This window comes from Elaeis guineensis, chromosome 13 (assembly GCF_000442705.2).
Source record: "Elaeis guineensis isolate ETL-2024a chromosome 13, EG11, whole genome shotgun sequence".
Lineage (NCBI taxonomy): Eukaryota > Viridiplantae > Streptophyta > Magnoliopsida > Arecales > Arecaceae > Elaeis > Elaeis guineensis.
Genome location: NC_026005.2, coordinates 4413244 through 4436183, shown reverse-complemented (window position 1 = coordinate 4436183; position 22940 = coordinate 4413244). Strand labels below are relative to the sequence as shown.

The 22940-nt window shown below is 40.7% G+C and overlaps 2 protein-coding genes and 1 pseudogene across 2 annotated transcripts; 1 reads left to right on the top strand and 2 right to left on the bottom strand.

Moving 5' to 3' along the window:
* Positions 1-4685: 4685 nt before the first annotated feature.
* Positions 4686-5513, bottom strand: LOC140853318 (uncharacterized; annotated as a pseudogene).
* Positions 5514-7586: 2073 nt separating this feature from the next.
* Positions 7587-17921, bottom strand: LOC105060569 (pentatricopeptide repeat-containing protein At5g27460). The gene is made up of 2 exons (XM_010944339.3): positions 17532-17921; positions 7587-10627 (listed from the first exon to the last, which is right to left on the bottom strand). The coding sequence occupies exons 1-2, from the start codon at positions 17919-17921 to the stop codon at positions 9353-9355; spliced, it is 1665 nt and encodes a 554-aa protein (XP_010942641.3). The 3' UTR covers positions 7587-9352.
* Positions 8246-9283, top strand: LOC140853267 (glutathione transferase GST 23-like). Its single transcript, XM_073247667.1, has 2 exons — positions 8246-8563; positions 8661-9283. The coding sequence occupies exons 1-2, from the start codon at positions 8246-8248 to the stop codon at positions 9018-9020; spliced, it is 678 nt and encodes a 225-aa protein (XP_073103768.1). The 3' UTR covers positions 9021-9283.
* Positions 17922-22940: the final 5019 nt, after the last annotated feature.

Here is a 22940-nt window from a genome sequence, read left to right as displayed (position 1 = left end):
GATTCGAAAAGACTCCAGCACGCGCGCATTTAATGCCAAAATATCTGGGGGCGATCGTGCACAGGATTCAAGGGGACAACTTCGACTACGAAAATTTTTTTGTACTTCCTTCATTCGAAATTCGAACTCGGAAGTAGGGGGACTGGTGTTGGGTATAAAATACCCCCCAGCCGAAGTTCATGACGGGAGTGACCCTCCGGGGATCCAACCAACTTCCGACCTCCGACAACGTCTCTTCAAACCTCCCAGACGGCCGAGCCTCCACAGCACTCCCAAGTTTTGCCGACGGACAGGACCCCGCCAGTGCCGTCCGAATTCTTCGCAACGTCCGGACTCCTACGGGAGCCGGACCTCGTCCCCGACTCTGGCTGCAGGCAGACTTCGTCTGGATTCCTACGGGAGCCGGACTCCGCCCACGACTCCAATTGCAGGTAGACTCCGCCCGGACTCCTACGGGAGACAGATCTCATTTCCGACTCCGGCTACGGGAAGACTCTGCCCGGACTCCTACGAGAGCCGGGCTTCGTCCCCGACTTCGACCGCTGGTAAACTTCATCCGAACTCCTACGGGAGCCGGACTTTGCCCCTAACTTTAATTGCAGGTAGACTTCGCCCAGACTCCTACGGGAGCCGGACTTCATCCCCGACTTCAACCGCAAGAAGACTCCGTCCGGACTCCTACGGGAGCCGGACCTTGTCCCCGACTCCGGCTGCAGGCAGATTTCGTCCGGACTCCTACGGGAGCCGGACTCCGCCCACGACTCCAACTGCAGGTAGACTTCGCCCAGACTCCTACGGGAGCCGGACTTTGTCCCCGACTTCAACCGCAAGAAGACTCCGTCCGGACTCCTACGGGAGCCAGATCTCGTCTCCGACTCCAGCTACGGGAAGACTCCGCCCGGACTCCTATGGGAGCCGGGCTTCGTCTCCGACTTCGATCGCTGGTAAACTTCATCCGGACTCCTACGAGAGCCGGACTTCGCCCCTGACTTTAATTGCAGGTAAACTTCATCCGGACTCCTACAGGAGCTGGACTTCGCCCCTGACTTTAATTGCAGGTAGACTTCGCCCAGACTCCTACGGGAGCCGGACTTCGTCCCCGACTTCAACCGCAAGAAGACTCCGTCCGGACTCCTACGGGAGCCAGATCTCGTCTTTGACTCCGGCTACGGGAAGACTCCGCCCGGACTCCTACGGGAGCCGGGCTTCGTCCCCGACTTCGACCGCTGGTAAACTTCATCCGGACTCCTACGGGAGCCGGACTTCGCCCCTGACTTTAATTGCAGGTAAACTTCATCCGGACTCCTACGGGAGCCGGACTTCACCCCTGACTTTAATTGCATGTAGACTTCGCCCAGACTCCTACGGGAGCCGGACTTCGTCCCCGACTTCAACCGCAAGAAGACTCCGTCCGGACTCCTACGGGAGCCGGATCTCGTCTCCGACTCCGACTACGGGAAGACTCCGTCCGGACTCCTACGGGAGCCGGGCTTCGTCCCCGACTTCGACCGCTGGTAAACTTCATCCGGACTCCTACGGGAGCCAGACTTCGCCCCTGACTTTAATTGCAGGTAAACTTCATCCGGACTCCTACGGGAGCCGGGCTTCGTCCCCGACTTCGACCGCAAGAAGACTCCGTCCGGACTCCTACGGGAGCCAGATCTCGTCTCCGACTTCGTCTGCGGGAAGACTCCGTCCGGACTTCCACGGGAGCCGGACCTCGTCTCCGACTTCGACTGAAGGAGGACTTCGTCCGGACTCCTACGGGAGTCGGACCCCGAGCTCCTCTCAGACGGGTAGATAGCCACCTCTCTCCGCCAGACACTCCGGCCGAACTTCGACCGACAGGCCTGGACCCCCTAGCTGGCCGCAGCAACAGCCACGACTCTGCTCCACCTTCTGCAACAGATTCCGCGTGGCTCCATCACTCCCTGGCAGGCCGCAGTAACGGCCACGGCACTGCTCCACTCCTGCGACGGATTCCGCACGGCTCCATCACTCCCTGGCAGATCGCCATAATGACCATGATTCTGCTCTACTCCCTGCGACGGATACCGCGCGATCCCTCCACCCCATGGCAAGTCGCGACAACGGACGCCGTTCCACTACCCGCAACAGACTCCACGTGGCATGTCCCGGCGGTGGCCACGATCCCACTCCACTACTCTTCGCAACAAACTCCGCCTGACCCTGGGCAGCCCACTGCCAGACGGTTACAGATATCGCTATCAGTCTGTTGCCCCCTCCGCCTATAAAAGGGGGACCCCAGATACGTTATTCTCTAAGCTCAAAATTCTATCCTAAAATTCTGCTAAAATTTTCGTTCGAGCACTCCATTCTTATTGAGGCAGAGAACTGACTTGAGCGTCGGAGGGTCTTGCCGGAGCAACCCCACCTCCGGTTTAGACTTCTTTTGCAGGTCCCGGCGGCGACCGCGACTCCCTCGACTCCAGCTTCTCCGGTGCAGACGAATTTTTGCACCAACAATATTATTACTTTTTCATATCTTGTATGATTTTCTATGAATATATATAACGTCCTGAATGATATATATGACTTCCTATATCTTTATGATATCTTGAATAATATATATGACTTTTTGATGTCTTATATGACTTTCTGTGAATATATATGATATCATGAACAATATATATGACTTTCTGTGAATATATATGACATCTTGAACGATATATATGGCTTCCTAATGCTTTATATGACTTTTTATGAATATATATGATATCTTGAATAATATATATGACTTTTTGTGAGTATATATGACATTCTAAACTATATATATAGCTTCTTAATACCTTATATGACTTCTTGTGAATATATATGATATCCTGAACAATATATATGACTTTTTAACGTCTTATATGACTTTCTGTGAATATATATGACTTCCTGATGCTTTATATAACATATAAAGCATCAGGATATCATATATATTTACAGAAAGTCATATATATTATTTAGGATATCATATATATTGATTACAGAAAGTCATATAATGCATTAGGAAGTCATATATATCATTCAGGATATCATGTATATTCATAGAAAGCCATATATATTATTCAGAATGTTATATATATTTACAAAAAGTTATACAAGATATTAAGAAACCATACATATTGTTCAGGATGTCATAAATATATAAGAAGTCATATAATAATCTAGAACGTCATATATATTCATGAAAAATCATACAAAACATCAGAAAATAATAATATTATTTTTTTTTATTTTATAAAGAAAAAAATATTTTCGTCATTGAAAATTTAAGAAAAAAAAAGCCTGTCTGTCCCATCTAAATATGCTATGTACTTCAATATTACTGGGTAGTGTGCTCATATTGCATCGCATGCAGTGCATAAAGACTTTCTCTTCTATCAATAATGTGGCTGTATGGATGAGATTGCTCGACTTGCCGATGAACTTCTATTCCCTGTATGGATGAGATTGCTCGACTTGCCGATGAACTTCTGGAATAGAGGACTACTGTTAAGAATTGCCTCTACAGCAAGAACACTGTTATTCAATGATACATGGATGGAGAAGGTGGTTCGAGGTGGGTATCCTAAGGACTACGTCTTAGTCAATTTATCAAAACCATTAAGGCCAGGAATCGACATAGTCATCAAGGGACGAAGGTCATGGCAACAGTTTTAGTTTGAAAACATTTCTACGCTTTGTTTCTCATGTGGTCGAATAGTCATCTGGAGCAATGCTGTTCTTCTCCGATGAGAAGGGAAACCATGATTAATGCTTGGAGAACCGATTATATGGTCCTTAGTTGTTGTTTTTAAGGTTTTAATGGGGGAGGGTAGCTTTCAAATCATATTCAACTTTCAATTCCTTATACAAATCAATAAATACATATTTTTTTTCATTCTAAATTATTATTCGCATCTATTAAGATTATCTTGTAGAATCTCTAATACAAATCTATATTTAAGTTGATTAGAGGTCCTACAAGTCTCCTTATCAATATACTTTGTGCAATGTTCAATAATTGTACCAAAACTGTAGTCACTAATGCATAAAAATTAATATATCAACTATCTCTTCTTTATTAAATTCTCTTTTGAACGGTTGCCAGTGCTACCTATATATGTAGAGAAAATATTATACAAAAGGTAAAACATTCATAATAAATAAAACAAATAATATTTAACACCAAGATATAAAACACAAATAACACAAATAATATAAAACACCAATATAAATCATCCATAATAACCATAACATCCATAATACAATATCCAAGACATAATATAAATATATATAATCCACTATAAATCCAACATAAAAGTTCATAATTAAAACTATAAAAATATATCATACAATAATTCAATCAAAAATTATTTTATTGGTTTGATATTTGTTTGAGCCATTCAATTTTAAGATGGATATTTTGAAGGGCCACAAATATTTTCTGATGTTCTCTTTTAACGTGTACTTCAGCGGTAATCAAAAATAATTCAATTATGCCACAATCTCAGACATCACGTGCACCATTGCCATCACCTCATCGATACTACGTCTAGATTTATCAATCATCCAGATGATATCATACCCCTCCATTACAACAAGATATCTCAACTGCTTAGATAATTATGCAGCACCCCCCCCCCCCCCCCCCCCCCCCCCCAACCTTGTGCATCTTATTTTGATTCTTTTGTTTAACTCTCTTTCTTTTCTCTTGGATAGCATAAGATGCGGGAACGATTCTTATGTTTAACTCTCTTCCCTTTCTCTTGGATAGCATAAAATGCGAGAATGGAGATAACATTATCCATATCAATGGGAAGATCATCTATTTGCCTACAATCAAATTAGAGTCCTTGTTTGAGTCACCTAAGCTCTCAAACATATCAGTATTAACCCATCCAACCTCTCATCTACTTCAAATGTACCCTTAACATCCTCCAACACCGATAGAGTTGGTGCCTTGGCCTCCTCCCTAATGGCAATAGTATCTCTAAGTAACTTATCTAACTTTATGATATGTTGCAGACCACATTCTCAAAATTTAGCTGCATTAAAATTTTCTATAAGTTCAGAATATATAATTGTCAATGATAGTTTCTGAATCATGGTATAAAAAAATTTTACAAATATCAAACTACGTCACTTATACCTGCAATTATTTTTCTCCATCTGCAATTTTTTTCCCACCATATACTTGTTGTGGCTATTATGTTTATAGCAATATCCCATCCAACCCCATTTACTTTCCCACTAGTCTCATCCAAATGCTTCAATTTACTTTCAGATTATCCGATTTATTTTTAAATTATTTATAATCATATTGATTTTCAACCTTCTCATTGAGTTTTTTAATTATATTGATCCATTCTAACCTATTGAAATATGTTTCTAGATATCACTGACTTCAACTTCATCAATATATATATTAATAACTTCTTCGTTAATCTATCATTTCAAGCAACCTTCTTCTTTTCATGTGGGTTGGTGGACCAATAGGATATTTGATTTTTTTTAGACATTTCTTTCTTTTTATAACTTAACACCAACGATATGAAATACTTTGTCAATCATAAATCATGATTTCAACCATAATCATAAGACACTTCATTATATATATATAATATATATATTGCACACACACACAATTTACGTACATATTCATTTCTTATTCATAAACAAAATGACTTACGCATTCGTAAAATGCGAAATGGGGTTGTATACAACTGCCTACGAGACAGGTTACATTTTTGAGTCCCAAGAGTAGTGCATCTCGGGCACTTTTGAACTTGGATGATCACATCTCGATGGGTCTCAAGGCGAAACATGACTAGTACGACCCTTTACTCCTTGCTCCATTGCTGTTTTCCCCATCCAATGCCTACCGGATGCCCATGCGGCATCTGATGGATGGCCCCTCCCATGTAAATCACATCAATCCATCCCATTCTACCACGATGGATAGAGAATGGAGGCTAACTAGAGCTGTTAAAATAGATCAGGACATATAGACCAGCCCATTTGGCCTAAAAATGGACTGAGTTGAAAAATTCTGACTCGTTTGTGCAAATGAGCTTTTCGACCCGACCTTTGCAACCCATGGGCTGAACCAAGTTGAACTGGATCAACCCGTGAGCCGGCCCACACCCTCCCTCTCCTTCTTGGTCCCCGATACGAGAACCCCCCTCTCTTTCCCTCTCGATCCCAGTGACCCTCCCTCCTCTCGGCCCATGCCCCTCCTCCTTGATGTACCGCCACCCTCCTCCTCTCGACAGTCGACGACCCCGGCCCTCCCCGCGTGCCCTCCTAACTTTCTCTTGGTCTCCGATGCGAGAAACCCCCTCCCTCTCTCTCTATCCCCACGTGAGTCCCTCCCTTTCCCTTTCAGTCCTGACGGCCTTCCTCCTCTCGGCTTGCCCCCCTCCTCCCTGACATACCGCCACCCTCCTCTCGAGATCCACGGTGCCCGTCCCTACCCCCCCTTCCTCCTCTTCTCAGCAATCCCCGATGCCCCTCCCTCCCAATGATCCCCAGAGGAGAGAAGCAATGGCGTCAGATGGTGAGAGGGGAGTAGACTCATGATGTGCAGCATCGGACGGCGACAGCTGACAAAAAGTGGACTCCGGCCTAGAAAAAAAAAAAGAAAGAAAAAAAAAGATGTAGACTGACTGGCCCTACCCACAGTCCACATGGATTAGAAACATACTGATTTTTATGACCTCTTTTAACAAATGGCCAGTCGGCCCAACCTATATAATCACAGCCCACGTGGGTTAAAATCAGACCAGGCCGGATCAGCCTATTTTGATAGCTCTAATACTAACCATGTCACCCAACTGGTTGGATTCCTACCCTTGTCAAAATAACAGCACAAGGTATACAACCAAAGTGCAACGATGCAAATTAATCCAAAGACGAACATTTCAAGCAAATGATTCCTTCTCCACTCGAGTGGACTCTTGGGATTTCATTCTTTGCTCTTGGGATCACTTTTTGGCCCTTGACCGTGTAAAACAAACCCTACAACAAATATTATGAAAAAGATGGTGTAATGCAAGTGGACCCATTACAAGTTTTTAGTCCCTATTAATATTTTATTCAGCTCCTTGTGAGTATGATAGAAGCACCGGATTTGACCTGAACCATCAAAATACATCTTCACTTTCCCTTCGCATTGGGCCCATTCATAAAAAATTTATCTAAAAATTTATATTTTTTTAAATAATTTTTTTTCAAATAATATTTAAATAAAAAATAATTTATTTATATTTTTTATATATGAAAAAAAATTCAAAATCTATCGTCCATATTCTTTTGTATTACTATTTTTTGAAATAAATTTACTAAAATTTACCTATATTTTTCATATTATCCTTATACTTTTTAGATTTGAAGAAAATAATAATAAGTTATTAGACATTGAATGATAGAAGCATTGAAAATAAGATAAAATATTTTAAAATAATATTAAATACGTATTTATTGACTGATGAAAAATGATTTAGCTACTCCTCAAGTGATAAGATTTTACTCTTATTTATGGATATTTATCCATAAAAATAGCTTATCCATCTTGAAAAGGATGAGAAGATAAGTTGATCAATGAAAAAATTGATTAATTTTTTTATAATATTTATCTAAAAAAAAAAAGAGCCCCTGATACTATGTGCATAGAAGTCAACAAGGTCAAACATAACTTGCTTGTAATCCTTTAATATGGAAAATCATGTGCAAATGCTTCCGTTTCTTTCTTCGGACGATGACTACGCTTAGCTTCTTCTTCCAAGTGAAATCATACCCCATGTCAGTGAGGAAAGGGGTCAGAAGCCACCCTATCACTCGGGAGTCAAATCTTTCATTTGGCAAACTGATTCAGTGCCAGCTGCAAAAGCAGCCGAGATTGCCCACGGAGAAAATATTCAGCTCAAATACAATACGCCGCCCGTCTATTCATGGTTATCGACCTGTTTTGACTCGCCAGAAGGGACTCAGAAGCTTCCTATTTTTGGTGCTCCGCCAACTGCGACCCTCAACTGTTGTCCTTCTAAGAAGCTTCAACGGGAATCTTTCATCAGTGACTTTTCCAGAGTCGCTTGTGGCCACATACGTACATTCTTGTGAAATCATCTGAACCTTTCAATCATTTCCTCTGCTGCCCTATAAATAGTTATAGAACTATGGAATCCACAACAAACATATTCAGCAATTAATAGCTTACCAGTTGCATCTGTGAGCCGGTAAGATCGAAGAGAGCATGGGAGAAGAGGGAGTGAAGCTTTATGGGAACATCCTGAGCCCTTTCGTCCTTCGGGTGGAATGGGCTCTCCAGTTGAAAGGCATCAAATATGAGTATGTGAATGAGGACTTGTCCAACAAGAGTCCCCAGCTCCTGCAGTACAACCCAGTCCACAAGATGGTCCCTGTGCTCGTCCACAACGGTAAGCCAATTGCTGAGTCTGCTGTGATCGTTGAGTACATAGATGAGGCATGGAGTGACTTGTACCCTCTCTTGCCATCAAATCCTTATCAGAAGGCCACCACTCGTTTCTGGGCTAAATTTGTTGAAGAAAAGGTTACATGATCACACATTAGTTCTCTCACCATTTGATCAAGTTGCGATGAAACGAATCCTGAAATTCTGTATCACTAAACTTATTTTTTGATTTCAGTGCTTGCATGGGAGTTTTGATGTCCTCTCCAGGGTGGGGGAGGAGCAGCTGAAGGCAGTGAAGGAGATGCAGGAGAGCCTTAAAACTCTGGAGGGTCATCTTGAGGAAAAGAAATTTTTTGGAGGTGAAACAATAGGGTTTGTAGACATCATTGCAGGTTGGATGCCATCTTGGCTTGGAATGATTGAAGAGATCATTGGAATCAAGATCATCAATGAAGAGGACCTGCCTCTGATCAGTGCCTGGATCAAAGACCTCCTGGATCACAACATGGTGAAAGAAACCATGCCCCCTCAAGAAAAAGTCATGGCACATATGAGGGCCATCCGAGAGAATGTCTTATCCGCTATGTCTGCTTAGAGACAGCTCAACACTTTCAGTATGCTAATGCTGGGCAATTTATACATAAAAATTTTCTCCTCCAGATTAATCTACAGAATGTTTGATGAAGAACTCCTTGGAGTTACTGCTGACCAATTTCCTCCAGATGAATAAGCTTTATCATAATGTGAATAGCCGTAGGTTTTCCAAAATAATATGAGACCTCACTTCTTGCTTCCAGAAAAGCAGATATTTTGTAAGCCCGCAGAATGGAGGATACAGTAAAACTAATTTGCAGAATATTTTCCAGTCTTGGAAATGTGTCATGGAGCTTGTAGCCAACTCCAACCCAAATAAGATCATGAATCTCCTTACCATAAATAAAAATCATTATAAGCATTGATATCATCAAATTTGCTGACATGTTGAATAAGTTCCCCAGTCTCCACATCCAAGCTAATTCCATCTCTTGCCATTTTCTCTAGGATATTGGGAGCAGCTCTTTTAGCATTTATGCATGCCCTCAGATAAGACTTGTATAATGGCAAACTCATGAGTCGTAAACGGCGAAGAACTTTCACATACCTCTCTGTTTCCTGAATATTGCCCTGCTCCTCAAAATATTTGGCTATGACCACCAAAATATCAGAAGGGGGTTTCCAATCACAAGCTTTCAACATGGAGAAGCCTTTCTTCATGGCCTCCACAGCTTTATCCATCTGATTGCATTTCACCCAACCCTCCATCAGAATTTCCCATGTTTTGTAGTTTGGGCAGCCACCTTCCTCCAAAGTATGGTGATGCAATAACTCAGCCTTGTCCATCCATCCATTTCTCATGTAAGCACCTAGAAGGACATTGGAGACCCGAATATCATACTTCCTGCACTCCATTTCCCATGTCTTGAATACCTTCTCAGCCTCTTGAATGTCACCAACTTTGATCAAACATAACAATACAGACATGTAATTTACACAAGTAATCCTCCCTGGTACTCTTTTACTGGATTCCCAGAGCCTGAGAATTCCATCCGTGTCTCCCAGAGCAGCATAATTTGTCATGATAAAAGAATAGCCAAGACGCTTCCTCACAGAGAGCTTGTCCTCTGCTGTTCTAAGAGCAGCGGATGCTTTGTCAAGGAGACCAGACTTTGTGTAGATATTGGCTAATGTTGAGTATGTGCTCCAACCCACCTCAACATTCTGGTCATTCATCATCTCCGCATGCACCATCTCTACGACAGCAACACCGGACAGCTCACCAGAGGCATTCAACCATAGATTGTATGAAAGAACATTACAAGGGATCTTGCAGCGTTTCATGTGCTGGATCACAGCAAGGACCTTTTTACATTGACCTGTGGCCATGTACAGCTTCATCATCTCATTGAAAGGGTGAGGATCCACAACAAGCCCCAAATTCAGCAGCATTGACATGAGAGCCTCAGCTTTCTCTAAATTCCTTTCCTTCACATAATGATGAAGAAGAGGGAAGGATGCAACCCTCCTTGAAGTACTGTCTGATAATTTCTCAAAGTATAACTCAGCCTCAACTATACTATGGACTTTGGTAATCAGCTCCAGTCTGGCAGCATGATCAGCTGAGGACGGGTGGAAATTATCCCAAGAGCCCATCCATGTTAAAATCTGCATGATGATCACATACATGTTTAGGCTGTGCAGCCATCCTGCGTTGCTTTAATTCGAAACTGTGAAAAATGGAAACAAACACCACTGCATTTAAGAAAGCATTGGAATTTAAATACAGGGATCATCCTGCTAAAACCATACACAAGAAAAAATTTGCAGGCTGCTGATGAACAGAGCTGTAATATATTTGCTAAGTAGAAAAGCAGTATTTAAACAAAGAAGTTTGGTTATGAAGTGGCAGAGTTGCTTGCATTTATATTCAAAAACCAAAAGATAATAAAGTTATAGCACAATTGTTTTTTCATATTTGAAGAAAACAAAAGCATTAATAATCTGGCAGACAATTGCAACTAAGATGCTTGAGATGCACATTTATTGATGATCTATAAAACAGTCAGAAGGAACATATAAAATTGAAGATTTCGTAAATTTACTTCAAAGCAGGAGTTGAAGTCTAAAGTTTGAGCTATAATTGTTACTTAAGGGAACATAAAGATGAGAAGTAATATCTTTCATTTAGTTTCTTCCACCACGTAAAATTGCTCTGATGAGAACCAGATACACCCTAACTTGTGAGTTCACAGTTTTTCTGCTGCGTTAGTCCAGGACTTTAGAGTTTTTCAACTCATCAATGACCTCTCCAGCTTCCTTCAACTGCCCCAAGCATGAGATGGGAAGATAGAACAGATATAATCTCTGCTAGCCATTTTCTGTGAAGTCATTTGCAAAGATTTCCATGTTTCATTATTCTTTGTGTATTCCCTATATTAGCATGTAGAATGATGAGGAAATCATAAGTTATCCTTTCTCGCTGGCTAATCTTTACATCCTCAACAAGAGAAATCTAAATTCACAAGATGACCAGCAGTAACATAGATGTCAGCCAATGTCATATAGGTTGTCCAGTCTCTCCCAGAGTTTGAATCATGGACCATTTCATCAAGAATCCTTCTTGCACCAATAATATCCAGGGTTGCAGCACAAGCACTTATCCAGAGATTATATGAGAATAGATCTGGTGAAACTTTTCACCTTTGCCTCCGACCCGACCAGGAGAGAACACACGGTCAAGCCATCCGACCCGCTATTAATGTGGGTATTTCTGTTTCCAGAGTGGGACCCGCAGCTCAAATTAAAGCCATGAAACAAGTAGCTGGCAAATCAAAATTGGAACTTTTCAGTTCTTCAACAACTATGGAAACCTTATCCATGTGTCCAACTTATATATACCAGCTCATCATTCATTATAGGTCCATGCACTTGCAGAAATTTGATATTTGGTTCTCTTAAAGAGGTTTTTAGCATTCCCTGTCAGTTTTGCTTCAGCATATGAACGATGGAGGACAGTATATGCTTCCCAGGATTTTGCAGTTGATGGAAGCCCTTCAAAAAAGTCTTCAGCAGTGTCAACACCAAAAACTAAAGTTATTAAGTCAATGTGCACTGCATAGTTGCTACCTGATAACTCAGATTCTTGATGAGTTTTCATCCACTCGGATATACTCAGACTTTTTTTTTTTTTTTGGTACATTTTCAAGATGAAATAATTGCAGCATGCTTTCTCTAAGCAGCCAAAAAAACAGGAGGAAAATGTACTTTGCATCATTATCTGGATCATGCTTATTGCTCAAGACATGTCAATCAAGTACACTGGATGAATAGATAATAGCAATGAAAAAACAAGAAAGAATTAAGATCAGGTAATTAATGATACAATTGCTTTGACTAAACAGCAATTTATTTTACAGCACAGTGGCTGACTGACTATAATCAGAGGATGGTAGTTTAATTGTTAGCATTTTCTTTGGCCAGTGGAGAGTAAGAGAAGAATGTTGTATTCGTTTACCAAAGTATCCACATCAGATGTCAAACATGGTGGTTGGAGCAAAAAAATTTGATGATGAGGTTCAGTAGCAGTTTCTTAAGTTTGTTAAGGGCAGCTAATGCTGAAGGATGTATAGCTTTAGCCAAACAGTTCTTTGACATAATAAAAAGACAGGCTTGGAAAAGTTGCATATAAACTGTACAAGAAAAGAACAAATGAAAAGAATGAAGTGTACTTTCATGATTTTATCTTAGATAGGCAAGAAGAACTTTTTAGCAGCCCTTCAGTTTGTACAAGGTAGCCATCAAAATGACAGTTAACAGAACTTTGGTGGTTATTCTGACAAAGCATCTCTACCAACCAAGAAGTTTTTCTTTCAAAGGGAGGAAAATTGTAGATGGCCTATTTCAATGGAGGAAAAGGATTCATGCAGCCAACCTCAACTAGTCTGGAACTAAGGCTTAGTTGAGTTGAGTTTAGTTCAGCTCAGTTATATTTGATGTATTGGACATTTTAGCATAGGAGAAGGGAGAAATAAAAAGATCATATGCAAAGTCAAGACTGGAACAACTTTCAATAAGAAAGAGATCATTTTCTTTCTTCTGTTACACAAGGAGAATGGCAATGACTTTCTTAAGCAATCTTGACAGTAATTGTTATAGCCCTGTGCTTTTTTAATAAAGCTAAATACAATTTAACCATAATTTCTTACAACTGGACTATGAAGAATTCCAATATAAGTCAAATAATTGATTACATGAATTAACGAAAATATTTCTCTTCATTTATTTTGTGGAAGATTCCAAAATAAGTCTTCCTCTCCATATCTGCCTTCTGTATATCTCATTCCTTTTTCACACAACTTAAAGATTGCGGCACTTAAATTGTTCTCTGCTTATTGCTGGTGCAACTTAAGCTCACGCAATTGAGAAGCAACCCTTGAAGGTTCCCTAAACTCAAAATAATGTAGACAAAGAGAGGAGAAGAAATGAATTGGTATAGGAAACTATGTTCTTCCCAATTTAACAAATATAGACTAACAAGCAGATTGAAACACATATAAAGCATGATAAAACCATGAGGAAAAGGAGATTCTAAAAGATTACAAATAGAAAATACCAAGCAAAATCTTTCAATGCAATACGATGTGACTGCCAAAAAAGACGTGGCCCATTACCATATGCAGTTGAAACAATCCAAGATAGAATACTCTGGTGAAAAAGGTGAGTAGTCCATGCTTTAGAAGACCATCCATATTGCAACTTCTCCTTCCTTATTGTTGCATTGAGATGTGAATAGGACAGCACCCAAGTTGAGAATAAACTAAAAGAATGCCATATTACAGATCCAATCTTATGTTTGAAAATCACACCACAGTGTAGATTTTAAAATCAAGGTACAGAGCTATATTGGTCACAGGTCAGAATGTTATCTACCTCAGTACAGGGCAGCAAGAGGCCAATAAGGGCCAGTACAAGGCTGCCTTAAACGAGTAAAAGGGAAAGGGGAAAAGTGTATCAACCAGTAAAAGGTCAGCACATGGAGATGTGGGGCAGTTCAGGGTGGTACAGGATTAGTACAGGGTCTGGGGTGTATTGATGGTACTGGTACCATGTAACATACTGGCTGATCGAGGCTCAGTATCAGTACCATTTCAATCCTTCCTCCACAATGTCAGTTATGCAACAATTATCAAGTTGACAACCATTATATGCAAGTTGGCTGCAAGCTTTCATGTAGCTGGAATTACATGTTGCAGTAATTTCAGCAACTGCAGCTGTTTGGCTGCATATGTATTTGGCTTATGTAACTCCATTTCAAGTGTCTGTTTGGTTGTCACTGGCTCATAAAAACACCTATATGATGTAACACAGAGGTCACTACTGCAGGCCTAGTCATTGCAACTCACCCTTCGGCCAAAATACCCATAGAACTAGTCAAAGTTTTTCAAAATGTTCAGTTGCTTGATTAAGTTCAGTTACTTGATTACCACAAGATCACATCAACCCAAACAAATGAAGTGGCTCACTTATAGTAAGTGGTGAAACTGCATGCCCTGTTACATGCACCCAAAGAGGCACTGATATTGAACATAAGAGAAATTAAACAAAGAGGTCTTTATTTTTCAAGAAAGGGATGATTGCATTAGTTGTTAATTTGACATATTGAAGGCAGAAACATTCAAGCAGAAAAACATATACTGAACTTTCAGATGATGATTAAAAAAATATAAATATATATTTTAGGTGTCAAGATTCTAAAATTTGGAGAACATAACAAGGTTACACCCAATACACCTTGCTACTGGTCCAGCTACCACAAAAGCCTGGTTTTCGAAGGTGTTTCCTTACAATTGCATCCACAACTTCAATCTTCCTCTGAATGAGAATAAAGGTATTATCATTGCATCACACAGAAAATAGCACAAGTGAATTTTACATATGACATCTTTAAAATAGTCCGCAAAACCATGTGGTCATCATAGCCCTCACTTCACTTATGAGAAAAGAATAGAAGATTCGGCCAATATGTAGTATCATTTTTTTCATATTTTGATTACAATTGATTCAGGATAATATGTTATTCCAACCAAAAAAATGAAAATAACTATTTAGTGCCTATCTTAACTTTTACAGACACCAAATAAATGCAACAATTCGACATTAGATATCATTCATTAAGTCCTCTAAGAAACATCCTTCTCCCATTACACATGAACATTTAAAGCATTGTCAGTTGAAACCTTTGTCTTCTGATCTCAATTTGCTTTGTCTTTGACTACTTCATCATTGTGGGTGTCTTCAAGGATCTTCATCAGTTAAATGATCTGGATAACTTCATAATCTTTGATACCTCTTCCAATCATCATATCATCTCCAAGTTTTCAATTTCACACCATCACCCATATAGGCACTTCATAAACTGCTAATATCAGCAATCTAGACAATAAATAAGTTGTTGAAAACCACTGTGCAATGTATTCCAGCTAATCCACTGTGTAATGTATTCCAGCTATATATTTACTCTCACACCAGAAGCCTCAATGTACATATATTACAAATTCATGATTGATCTTCTGCAAGCTTCTTATGTCATTTTACAATCTAGTAAAAGTTTATATAAACTTGAAAATGCTCTTCCTTGGATCTCGTTTTTAATGTCCACCCAGGAAATCAGCTAAAACCTTTCCCTTGAGATCTCATCTAAATATTTTACCTATCAACAAGCCAAACATCTCATTTGCATGTCATCAAAAGAAAAATCCACATCGTTGACCCTTTTGCTGGGCTGGATGTAAACCATATATATGGCTCCCTCAAACTTTTGCCTAATTTTAGGATTTCATGGATCCTACTATCCCTCCCTGTATCATGATACTAGCAAAGGGAAATACATTTCTGATCAAATTAACAACCAAGATGCTTTAATATGAGAGAAATTCTCATTGTGCCCAACATAATCAAAATCAAACCCTATTTTTACCATGTAGCTTTGCTTGCAAAAACCCCATGCAATAACAATATGAGTGGAAAACACCACACTCCCCAATCAGCAAACAGCTAGAATCCCTCAGCACAAGACAAAACCTTTGTTGCTAGCAACAAAACCTAATTGATATAAAAGTCAATCACATATCATTATGTTAGAACTGAGGCTTACGCACCGAAAGCAGGGAAAGAAATTTCCAAGTTCCCTTTCCTTAGGCCTGAAATACAATATAGTAGTTTATCTCATTGATAAATATATTTAACCACCTAATTTCAAGGCATCAGTTCTTACAATACCATGACCTTTGATACATCTTTCTTGGCATCACCAGTATGCTACATACCCTCCTTACCTTAGACGTGAGTACTGACCTAGTATTGGACATTATCATTCCATAGTGTAGCATATCAAACAATATACTGTAATGCACAATTTTATATAGCGCATTAGCAATAGAGCTCATGTCCATTCACATCATGTTTGAGTTTTTAAAATGATATTTTATAAGATTTGCTTTCCTAGAAGGTGACATATTAATCTTAGATGTGGTTGGTAATCAGTGTTCCACAGTAATGCAATGCTCTTAGTGATATTTATTGGAAATAACAATGCAAAAAAGGATGGTCCGTAATGGGAATAAATCTTCAAAGATTATCTGTTCACTAAGAAGACATAAGAAATTATCTATATTGGACAAAATGAGGTTTCACTACCATTGTATCCTCTATGCTTTTGGTGTATACAACAACAGCATCAACTATGTTTTATTACAACATGTGATTAATGTTAGCATCATAAAGGTAATGGCACAAGCGTTATCACTCTTTATACTCTTTAACAACTTAATCTGTTCAAATTGTCTTGCAAGCTACAGAATTAAGGCACACTCTCCTGGTCATATCTTTTAACAAATCCAAAGCCAAAGTTCCTGGCACATCACCAAAGACCCTGTTCATGTGAATAGTTTAGCCACCTGTTACCTCTGCACAAGTTCTCAGATTTAGACATGAATCGAGAGTCAAGGAACATGTGTGCCACCATTCCAGCATCTAGATTTTTGATTTCTTCATAGAATTGTTAAATCAAGCAACTTCAACACTTATCGACAAGACTTTCTCGGGTTAGCAAATTATGAAAATGATATAAAATAGCCATTAAAGCACCCTCTAGGCTAACTACATGCTTTCCAACTCTTCTTTATCCTACATCTTTTGACATTAGTTTTCATGCTAGTGTCCAGATGCATCCATGTAATTTTCACTCAAGAACACAACTTTCCGCATGATAAGTATCAGATACACTTGGCCCCACATAAATCTGCTCGAAAATCAGTAGCACTCTCAATGGCAAGAAGTCCAGGGCCGGCAGCACTAAATTATAAGAAAGCCACAACTTTCATAACAATTGCTCCAACTCTCCAAGTGCTTTGCTTTCTTGTTCTAAGAATTCCCTTTTTCTTTATTTTTATCTTTCATTTCAATCCAAGCTGCCCACTCTTTAATGCATATATAAACTCAAAAATTCGAACTCCAAACACAAAATGGAGAAATAGGAGGCGGAAGAAGAGACAAAAGGGCAAGTGCCAACCTCCAGGGCATGCTTATAGCGCTGCGATCGCTTCAAGTCCTTGGCGATCTGGCGGAGCTCCGAGGCCGTGACCTTCCTCCCTTCGCCAACCCACTTGTCGAGGACAACCGTCGCGCTCCGCTTGGGGAACCGGAGCCGGAAGAGGCGGCTCCTCAGATCTTCCGGCCGCGCGGCGGGCTCCTCCTCGATGGCGACGGCTTCGGCCCTCGAGGGGCCGGAGAAGAAGGGCCTCGGGCTTTCGAAACGAGCGAAGGGGACGGTCCCGAAGCATGGAGCCATGGGATTTCCATGACGGGCTCGCCCGAGAAGGGCGGCCAGGAGAGAGCCCGTCGCCATTTCAGAGCTTAGAGGACTGAAACGGATGCAGGCCGGCGGGGCGCTTCTTATCATGGCACGGTGTGTTGGTCTAATCTGTGAACCGGGTTCCTGAACCCCAGATTTCGCCCGGACCGGATTGCCGGTTTCGCCAAAATATGCCACACCAACATTATCTTGCCCGTGCATCACGTTGTTAGCCTCCATAGATTGTCTTCAAAGTAGATTAAGAAACATACTTTCAGTATAGAAAACTAGATTTTTTTTTTAAAAATTATTTTAAATATATTAAAGTTTAAGTTTGTGCTCTAGAGTAAAGAAGATAATATCTTTATTGAGGATAATTTCTAATTCTTACATTTCATTGTTCTCCAATAGGAATATATATAGATTACAAGGTCTAGCTATTGTAGCAATTACAAGAAGAAGGAATATCTCGATTACATACCAAGTAAAGAGAAACCAAATGTAGAATAGCTAAATAAGGAGAAAGACCAAATAGGAGTGCCAGCCAAATATGAATATGTGTTGACTTGCTAAACATAGGAAAGAGCCAAATAAGACTGCAAGCCAAAATAGAATGTTGGGTTGGAATGATTGTGTGCTGATACACCCCCTCAAGATGAAGAATCGGGAGCACGAATCTTCAGCTTGTCCTTTAGGAACCTAAAACGGGAGGTACCCAAGGGCTTGGTGAGAATATCGGCAAGCTGATCTTGGGTGGAGATGAACTGAACAGATAGTTGATGTCTTGCAACACGTTCACGAACAAAATGAAAATCAATTTCGACATGCTTCGTGCGAGCATGAAAAATAGGATTGGCCGACAGATAAGTGGCCCCAATATTGTCACACCATAGAATCGGAGGACCATGTAAGGGATGGCCAAGTTGCTGATGGAACCCTTTAGCAACTAGACGCGCTTTGTAACGCTTGAGAGACCCATCAGCTTTTCTCTTGATCCTGTACACCCATTTACACCCGACCAAATTCTTTTGATGAGATGAACGTGGAACAAGAGACCACGTACCATTGCGAATTAAGGCATTAAATTCTTCAGTCATTGCAGCACGCCACTCAGAGTGTTTAGAGGCTTGAGTAAAGCAAGTAGGTTCTATGGTGAGGATAGTGGTGGTGAGGGCGGAAGGCTGGTTGGAACGGGGTCGAAGTACCATGGAATGTGTACGGGTGGGTTGGGCAGGTGGGTCAGAGGAGGTTTTGTCTTGCAGAGAGCTAGTTGTAGGGGAAGGCATAGGAAGGGAAGGTTTTGCTGATGAGGAGAGGTCAGTAAGTAATCTGGTCCGAACAGGTGCAGAGTCGTTAATGCTAAAGGGGCTTGGAGTGGGATCGGTCATAGGAGAAGGTGTTGAGGCAGACCGAGAAAAGGGGGATGCAGCCGATGATGAGTTGGACAGACGATGCAAAGGAGAATGTGGAATTGATGGAGAAACAGATGGTAGTGGGGTGGCCTCTTGTAGAGGGTGAAGTAATGTAACGCCCCAAGGTGGGGAAGAGGGAGATGATGGTGGTGGACAAGTTAATGAAGACTGAGATTGAAAAGGAAAGGTAGATTCGTCGAAGCGAACGTGCCTAGCGATATATGTTCGATTTGTTTTTAAATCGAGACATCGATAGGCACCATGAGAGGGACTATAGCCGAGAAACACACATGGTTGAGACTGATACTCCATTTTATGCCGATTGTAAGGACGAAGAAGAGGATAGCAAAGACACCCAAAAATTCGTAGGAAGGCATAGGATGGTGGTTTGTTGTGAATGAGTTCGAAGGGGGATACATCACTAGAGACTTTAGATGGCATCCTATTAATGAGAAAAACAGCCGTTTCAAAGGCATAGTGCCAGTATGACATGGGCACGGATCCATGAGCAAGAAGGGATAGGCCGGTTTCCGTAATATGATAGTGACGACGTTCGACAGCCCCTTGTTGCTCATGGGTGTGAGGAGCAGCAACATGATGGGTAATGCCAATTTTATGAAAAAATTGAGGAAGAGAGCGAAATTCTCCTCCCCAGTCAGTTTGGATTGATTTAATAGTACGAGAGAAATGCCGTTCAACCAAGGCTTGAAATTGTAAGAAAGTAGAGAATACATCAGATTTGCGCATTAATGGATAAAACCAAATATATTTACTTTGATCATCAACAAAAATTATGTAGTAGCGGTGTCCTAACAAAGATGGAGTAGGGGAAGGACCCCAAACATCACTATAAATAAGATCTAACGGAAACTGACTGCGACGATGGGACGGAGGTAAATGCAACTTACTAGACTTGCCTAATTGACATGAGGGACAAAGGGAACGAAGATGTGCAGACTTGCAGGGTAGATTATTGGTCTTCACCATAGAGCGAAGCAAGCGATAATGGGGATGGCCCAAACGGTTGTGCCAGCCATCAAGAGTGGTGCTCTCGGCTACGTGAACAGATGCAGACAACGGAGAAGGGCTGGAATGGAGAGTGTATAATCCTCCTTTACTCGGACCGGATAACACTATGGTCTTGGTAGTTCGATCCTTCACAAAAAAATGAGAGGGGTGAAATTCAAAAAAGACATTGTTATCTTTTGCAAACTGTTGTACGGAAAGTAAATTTTTAGAAATAGAAGGAACGTGTAAGATGTTAGATAACTGAAAAGAAAGAGAAGAGTAGGGAGAGGAAAAAGAACCATGACCAATATGTGATATATGTAATCCCTTACCATTGCCTACATGCACCTGATCAGGACCAGTGTACTCATCATAGGAGGACATAGAATGAATGTTAGGAGTGATATGGTGAGATGCTCCTGTATCTGGGTACCAAGTGAGGGCAGTGGAGGGGTGAGGGGTAGGGAGAAGTGGTGGATTAGGGTGATGTTGAGATGGATTTGGATTTGGATTTGGATATGGTGAATATGAGAAATTGGCATTGGGTTGTGGAGAGGAAAAGTGTGGATATGGTTGCTGAGGGCGATAGAAGCAGGTGGCATTAGAGTGGTTGTTACGATTGCAAAACGAACACCATTGAGAACCACGGCCACCAGGTGGACCAAAACGACCACGACCTCGACCAAACTTACCACGTCCTCCACGACCTCTAGTAAAGCCACGGCCAATAGAGGGCCTAGGGTCATTAGAAGAATGGACAAACCGTTGAGCAGTATTGATGATAGGATTGGTAGGAGTGGCATCAGCAACAGTTAATTTTCTAAATGCCCGCATGTTTTCATGGCTAAGTAACAGCCCATGAAGTTCAGTGTATGTCGGAGGGGTGTGTCGGTTGAGAATGCCAGGGACCGCATCTTGTAGATCATCACATAGAGCACGCAATACATGAAGATTAAATTCGGTTGGCTTGAGGGCATTACCAGAGGCAGCAAGTTCATCAGCCACAGCTTTGGCACGTCGGAGCAGAGAGGTGACGGTCTCATCTGATTTTTGACGTAGATTCTGCAATTCTAGATGCAGAGACATGAGCCTGGTAGGAGATGCTGAACCAAAGGCTTCATGAAGAGTGGTCCAGCACTCAAAACTAGTCTCTTTGTCAAGAAGAAGAGGAACCAAATCTTCAGATAATGAAGCAACAAGAAGGCTTACGAGTTGGGCATCTTGTTGTTGCCAAGCAGTAGCGGCAATCGGATCGGTGGGCTGTGAGTGAGAGCCATCAAGGAACCCAAACAGGCCTTGACCCTTTAAGAAGGGAGTAATTTGCTTTCTCCAGATCAAAAAATTGGATGCATTTAATTTGATAGATAGAAAATGCTGTGCCGATGGAAAGGTGAGAGGGGTCGTTGTGTTGGGTGGAGGAGGAGAAGAGGGATTGGAGGAGGTGGAGATAGATGAACTGGTAGCCATGAGAGAGCACAGAAGGAGGAAGAAGAAGAGATGCTCGTTGGAGCTTCAATGGCTCTGATACCATAAAGAAGGTAATATCTTTATCGAGGATAATTTCTAATTCTTACATTTCATTGTTCTCCAATAGGAGTATATATAGATTACAAGGTCTAGCTATTGTAGCAATTACAAGAAGAAGGAATATCTCGATTACATACCAAGTAAAGAGAAACCAAATGTAGAATAGCTAAACAAGGAGAAAGACCAAATAAGAGAGAAAGACCAAATAGGAGTGCCAGCCAAATATGAATATGTGTTGACTTGCTAAACATAGGAAAGAGCCAAATAAGACTGCAAGCCAAAATAGAATGTTGGGTTGGAATGATTGTGTGCTGATATAGAGTAAGTTTGTATTTGATAAACAACATAATTTTCAAACTTAAGCGATGGTATTCATATTTATAAATATATGCATGTTTATATATCAATTTCATAACTAAAAAACTTTTTCTAATAGACAATTATCATATTATTTGAGGTTTGTTTTTTAAGAAAATAAGATTTTAAATTTGGAAAGATCTTTAATTGGATCTTTTCCCAAAGCGTATGCATATGAAATGCATCCATACGTAGATTCATATATCAATAGAATGATTTTTTGTGCACTACACGTGGTATATAAATTCAGTACCATATGCGGTGATTGATCACTGTGAGGAGATTTTCGTGCCAATCACTGCATGCAGTATAGTTCGTTCTGCACTGTGCACGGTGCAATAAAACTTTCGTATATCAATATAATTATATAATTATATAATTATATATTACAATAAAAATTTTGCATACCAATATAGTTATATATATATATATATATGTGTGTGTGTGTATTGCGCGTAATTCTACCTTTACAATCATGCACAACATCATGCAAGTTCCAAGGATATGATAAAACAGATCAACAAGTTGGGGCATCTTAAAACAGACTTTTGTTAATCACTTGGAATATAGTGACATGGTAAGTTTAGAAAACTAAGAAAACAGTAACAATATTTTCTTTTCTTTTCTTTTCTTTCCAAGCAAAAAGGTGGTTCCTTTTAATGCTCTAAAAATAAAATAACTTTCAGACTAAGTTTTCTCTCATCTGATTGCTCGGTCATACACATAGACTAGAGTAAGGAGCATGCAAGCCCGAAAAGCATAGATTAAGAGTAGGGAAACGTGGATGGACGGATATCTCATGAATAGACATTCGAAGAGTGTA

Bases quoted from the DNA above. Each gene is read 5' to 3' on its own strand.
- LOC140853267 (XM_073247667.1), top strand. From the start codon at position 8,246: ATGGGAGAAGAGGGAGTGAAGCTTTATGGGAACATCCTGAGCCCTTTC. The intron at 8,564-8,660 runs GTTACATGATCA...TTTTGATTTCAG, and splicing joins CTAAATTTGTTGAAGAAAAG to TGCTTGCATGGGAGTTTTGA.
- LOC105060569 (XM_010944339.3), bottom strand. From the start codon at position 17,921: ATGATAAGAAGCGCCCCGCCGGCCTGCATCCGTTTCAGTCCTCTAAGC. The intron at 10,628-17,531 runs GTTGGCACTTGC...ATCATCATGCAG, and splicing joins GCTATAAGCATGCCCTGGAG to ATTTTAACATGGATGGGCTC.